At 44.2% G+C, this 6,194-nt stretch overlaps 1 protein-coding gene across 3 annotated transcripts in view; it reads left to right on the forward strand.

Annotated features, from left to right (window-relative positions):
* The window catches only part of ZNF561 (zinc finger protein 561), a 10,816-nt gene extending 4,755 nt beyond the window's left edge, over positions 1-6,061 (forward strand). For all 3 annotated transcript variants that reach the window (XM_011954893.1, XM_011954894.1, XM_011954895.1), the window contains 2 exons: positions 2,477-2,559; positions 4,774-6,061. In XM_011954893.1, the coding sequence (XP_011810283.1) occupies positions 2,477-2,559; positions 4,774-5,910 (1,220 nt within the window). In that variant the 3' untranslated portion in view covers positions 5,911-6,061. The remainder of the gene's footprint in view (positions 1-2,476; positions 2,560-4,773) is intronic.
* Positions 6,062-6,194: the final 133 nt, after the last annotated feature.

Genomic DNA, 6,194 nt, shown 5'->3' on the forward strand with positions numbered 1-6,194 from the left:
AGCCAGGATGGTCTCGATCTCCTGACCTCGTGATCCGCCCGTCTCGGCCTCCCAAAGTGCTGGGATTACAGGCTTGAGCCACCGCGCCCGGCCACTGTAGTATGTTTTAATTTACTGTGGTAATCCTGGAAGCATCATCAACAGCATCAGCTTCGTGCTGTAAGAAATATACATCTTCCTTCCTATTCTTTTTTTTTTTTTCCCGAGACGAAGTCTCGCTCTTGTGCCCCAGGCTGGAGTGCAGTGGCACGATCTCGGCTCACTGCAACCTCCAACTCACAAGTTCAAGCGATTCTCCTGCCTCAGCCTCCTGAGTAGCTGGGATTACAGGTGACTACCACCATGTCCGGCTAATTTTTGTATTTTTAGTAGAGATGGGGTTTCACCATGTTGGCCAGGCTGGTCTCGAACTCCTGACCTCAGTGATCCGCCCACCTTGGCCTCCCAAAGTGCTGAGATTACATGCGTGAGCCACGGCATCCGGCCTCCTTCACCTATTTGATTTAGTAAATTGGAAACTCCAGGGTTGGGGCCCAGTCATCTGTGTTTTCAGAATCAATGAAGATGAATCTAATATACTATCATGTTTGAGATCCAGTGGCAGAGTTGTTTACCCATGAGTTGTTTACCTATCTTTTTGTTGTACTTTATTTCTGCTGGTTTTTTTTTTTTTTTTTTTTTTTTGAGACAGAGTCTCACTCCGTCGCCCAGGCTGGAGTATAATGGTGCCATTTTGGCTCACTGCAACTTCAGCTTCCCAAGTAGCTGGGATGAGACACACCTGCCACTATGCCCAGTTAATTTTTTTTATTTTTATTTTTTATATTTTTAGTAGAGATGGGATTTTTGCCACGTTGGCTAGCCCCAGTCTTGAACTCCTGACCTCAGGTGATCCACCCGCCTCGGCCTCCCAGAATGCTGGGATTACAAGTGTGAGCCACTGCACCCAGCCTGCCTACTTTATTTATTTATTTTTTGGTGACAGGGTCTTGCTCTGTTGCCCAGACTGGAGTGCAGTGGTGCAATCTCTGCTCACCGCAACCTCCGCCCTCCCAGGTTCAAGCGATTCTCCTGCCTCAGCCTCCCGAGTAGCTGGGATTACAGGCAAGTGCCACTGTGCCCAGCTAATTTTTGTATTTTTAGTAGAGAAGGGGTTTCACCATGTTGGCCAGGCTGGTCTTAAACTCCTGGCTTCAGGCAATCCACCCACCTCAGCCTCCCAAAGTGTTAGGATTACAGGCATGAGCCACTGTGCCCAGCCTACTTTATTTCTTACTGAAATAAAAGTTTTAGTGCTTTACAAGTGTGTACATCAGTCTGAATTTTGGGTTTAATGGGTCAGATATAACCAATCTTTTTTGGGCACAGAAATGGAGGTCTTAGCTTTTTTATCTCTTTTGTAATAATTACATTGCTTTTATTAGAAATATGTCTCCTGGCCAGGTGTGGTGGCTCATGCCTGTAATCCCAGCACTTTGGGAGGCTGAGGTGGGTGGATTGCCTGAAGCCAGGAGTTTGAGACCAGCCTGTCCTACATGGTGAAACCCCATCTCTACTAAAAATACAAAAAATTAGCCAGACGTGGTGGCACACACCTGTAGTCCCAGCTAGTCAAGAGGCTGAGTCAGGAGAATCGCTTCAAAATGGGAGACAGAGGTTGCATTGAGCCAACATTGTGCCACTGCACTCCAGCATGGGTGACGGAACGAGACTCCATCTCAAAAAAAAAAAAAAGGAGATTTTTAAAGATGCACTTTGCCTCAGAAGATTTAAGCAATTTTTCTCCGAGTTTTGGATATCTTTGAGTTTTATTTTCCGTTTTGTCAAACATTCCTATGATCTAATGAAACTACGTGTTCTGTTTCTTTATTAACTTTATCATTTTGATATATGTTCTTTATCTAGATCTTTCCTACTTTCCTTTCCTGAAGATATTCTCTTCGTGTTTTCCATCAGCTTTAATTTTCTTTTCTTTTCTGAAGTCTCCCTGTGTTGCCCAGGGTGGAGTGCAATGGCACCGTCTCGGCTCAGTGCAGCCTCTGCCTCCCGGGTTCAAGCGATTGTCCTGCCTCAGCCTCACCAGTAGCTGGGATGACAGGCATGCACCACCATGTGCGGCTAATTTTGTATTTTTAGTAGAGATGGGATTTCTCCAGGTTGGTCAGGCTGGTCTTGAACTCCTGATCTCAAGTTATCCACCTGCCTCAGCCTCCCAAAATGCTGGGATTACAGGTGTGAGCCACCGCTCCCGGCAGTTTTAATTTTCACAGAAGTAGTTTATAATAAACTATCTAACACATCAGTTGTGTAATAAACCCCACATCATTATAGCCTGATTTGTGACATACCAAAATCCTCTAGCTTCTCTGGCTTTTATTTTATTGCTATCTTTAATTTGAAAACAAGTAAAAATGACTCATTTTAAACTAACATTTCTTCTCTAAAGGCTTACGTTTCTTTTTCTGCTTAACTTCAGAGTGGGAAATACAACCTAGAATCAAACGGTCATCACTTCAGCAGGGTTTTTTGAAGAATCCAGTATTCAGTGGGATACAAATGGTAAGATTCATGAGGGATATTTCTTAATTTCCTCTCTTAGAAAAGATTGAGAATTCCATTCTAGAATATCAGTGCAGTCAGAGGTGTGGCTTACATCTGTAATCCCAGCTACTTGGGAGGCTTAAGTGGGAGGATCATTTGAGCCCAAGAGTTCAAGGCCAGCCTAGGCAGTATAGCAAGATTCCAGCTCTGATTTTAAAAAGAGGGTGAATGTGGTGGCTCACACCTGTAATCCCAACATTTTGGGAGACTGAGGTGGGTGGATCAGTTGAGGTTAGGAGTTTGAGACCAGGCTGGCCAACATGGTGATACTCCGTCTCTACTGAAAATACAAAATTAGCTGAGTGTGGTGGTGGGCATCTGTCATACCAGTTACTTAGGATGCTGAGGCTGGAGAATGGCATGAACACAGAGGCAGAGGTTGCAATGAACTGAGATTGCACCACTGCATTCCAGCCTGGGCGACTGAGTGAGACTGTCTCAGAAATGAAGTAAAACTGAGTCTGTAGTCCCATCACTTTGGGAGGCCTAGGCAGGTGGATCACTTGAGGTCAGCACTTTGAGACCAGCCTGGCCAATGTAGTGAAACTCTTATCTCTACTAAAAATACAAAGGTAGCCAGGCATGGTGGCAGACACCGATAATCCCAGTTACATGAGAGGCTGAGGCAGAATTGCTTAAACCCAGGAGGTGGAGGTTGCAGTGAAAAAGAAACAGCACAAATGAGAGATACTTGAGAGAATTAGAGAAGTAGCCTGTACCGTTGAGGAAGCAGGGTCTCTGGAGAGAGAGTTTGAATGTGGTGAATTTTGTGATGTTTCATTCCTGTATAACCTGTCACTTCAAAATACCCACAAGTACACATTCGCACATAAGTAACTAGACATTGAAGATTTAAACAGTTTCATGAAAATCTACACTATTTGGTTGGGTGCAACGGCTGACACCTATGATCCCAGCACTTTGGGAAGCTGAGGCAGGTGAATCGTTTGAGCCTAGAAGTTCAAGACCAGCCTGGACAACGGAGACCCTGTCTCTACAAGGAATAAAAAATTAGCCGGGTGTGTTGGCATGCGCCTGTCATCCAAGTTCCTGGGGCGACTGAGGCAGGATGACGGTTTCAGCCTGGGAGATTAAGGCTGCAGTGAGCTGTGATTGTGCCATGGTACCCAGCCTGGGTGACAGAGTGAGACCTTGTCTCAAACCACCCCCCACAATAAAAAAAGAACTACAGTTTTTTTGTTTGTTTGTTTGTTTTTTAAAAATTAGAGCCAGTGGCATAGAATTCTAGCCAAAGTTCCCATCATTCAATCTGGGAGAAATCAGAAAGTCAGGAAATAAAAACAAGGGAGAAAAATTGTAAAAATTATAATTATCAAAGTAGGCAGACATGGTAACTCATGGCTGTAATCCCAGCACTTTGGGAGGCTGAGGCAGAGGGGTTTTGTGAAGAGTTTGAGATCAGCCTAGGCTACATAGCAAGACTCTGTCTCTATACTGATAAATTGAGGCTGGGTGTAGTGGCTCATGCCTGTAATCCCAGCAATTTGGGAAGTCGAGGCAGGCAGATCACGGGGTCAGGAGTTCAAGACCAGCCTGGCCAACATGGTGAAACCCAGTCTCTACTAAAAATTCCAAAACTAGCTGAGTGTGGCTGCATGTGCCTGTAATCCCAGCTACATTCGAGGCTGAGGCACGACAATCACTTGAGCCCAGGAGGTGGAGGTTACAGTGAGCCGAAATCTCGCCACTTGCACTCCAGCCAAAGTGAGACTCCATCTCAAAAATAAATAAACTGAGGTGGGGCGTGGTGGCCATGCCTGTAATCTCAGCACTTTGGGAGGCCGAGGCAGGCCAATCACCTGAGCTCAGGAGTTTGAGACCAGCCTGGGTAACTTGGCAAAACCCTGTCTCTACAAAACAGAAAAATTAGCCAGGTGCAGTGGTGGGCATCTGTATTCCTAGCTACTTGGGAGGCTGAGACAGGAGAATCACTTGAGCATGGGAAGTGGAGGTTGCAGTTTGCTGTGAGTGTGCCACTGCACTCCAGACTGGGAGACAGAACAAGACTTTCTCTCAAAAAAAAAAAAAAGTAAATAAACATTAAGAAGTAAAATAATAATTGTCATTAAAATAATGTTTCTGTGTTCAGATGGGTGAAATCTCTTTAATATGTCTGAAAATGTTTTAAAACCTTTATCCCGTCATCAACAGACAAGAGGCTACAGTGGATGGAAACTCTGTGACTGTAAGAATTGTGGAGAGGTCTTCAGTGAACAGTTTTGCCTTAAGACATACATGAGAGCTCAGAATGGAGGGAACACTTCTGAGGGTAATTGTTATGGAAAAGGCGTCCTCAGTGTGCACAAGGAAGCCTCTGTTGGACAGGAACTTTCCAAATTTAATCCATGTGGAAAAGTCTTCACTCTAACGTCAGGCCTTGCTGTACATCTTGAAGTTCTCAATGCAAGACAACCCTACAAATGTAAGGAATGTGGAAAAGGCTTTAAGTATTTTGCGAGCCTTGATAATCACATGGGAATCCACACTGATGAGAAACTCTGTGAATTTCAGGAATGTGAGAGAGCTATCACACCTTCCTCACACCTAAAGCAATGTGTAGCAGTTCATACAGGAAATAAATCCAAAAAGACTAAGAAATATGGGAAATCCTTCACTGGTTTTTCTCAACTTTATGCACATGTGAAAACTCATAAAGGAGAGAAGTCCTTTGAATGCAAAGAATGTGGAAGATCCTTTAGAAATTCCTCATGCCTTAATGATCACATTCAGATTCACACTGGAATAAAACCACACAAGTGTACATACTGTGGGAAAGCCTTCACTAGATCAACTCAACTTACTGAACATGTAAGAACTCACACAGGAATAAAACCCTATGAATGTAAGGAATGTGGCCAAGCCTTCGCTCAGTACTCGGGCCTTTCTATACACGTACGAAGTCACAGTGGAGAGAAGCCCTATCAGTGTGAGGAATGTGGGAAAGCCTTCACTACATCCACAAGCCTTACTCAACATACAAGAATCCACACAGGAGAGAAGCCTTATGAATGTGTTGAATGTGGGAAGACCTTCATTACTTCTTCCCGTCGTAGTAAACATTTGAAAACTCACAGTGGAGAAAAGCCCTTTGTATGCAAGATATGTGGGAAAGCATTTCTGTATTCCTCACGCCTTAATGTTCACCTGCGAACTCATACTGGGGAGAAACCCTTCGTATGTAAAGAATGTGGGAAAGCATTTGCTGTTTCCTCACGCCTAAGTAGACATGAAAAAATTCACGCTGGGGAGAAACCCTATGAAAGTAAGGGTATGAGTGTTACCATTTAGACCATCAGTTGCCATCTTTAATTATTGGCAATGACACCAGAGATCAGATTTGTCCTAAATGCCTTGCGGAGGTTGTAATGGCTCATGGATTGGCTTTGGATGCCATCCTGAAGGTCTGAAATTAAACCTACAGGTTCTGAATACAACTTCATGGTTGCCTGAGTCTGGGCATCTGTGAAGAAGGGTCATGGATGGTGAGGTCAGTACTGAAGCCTGCCTCACCTTGGTGATTAGATTCCTAAGATCATAGCATTAACAAGTTCTGTATGAGATACATCATGCAG

This window comes from Colobus angolensis, unplaced genomic scaffold (assembly GCF_000951035.1).
Source record: "Colobus angolensis palliatus isolate OR3802 unplaced genomic scaffold, Cang.pa_1.0 Scaffold39, whole genome shotgun sequence".
NCBI lineage: Eukaryota > Metazoa > Chordata > Mammalia > Primates > Cercopithecidae > Colobus > Colobus angolensis.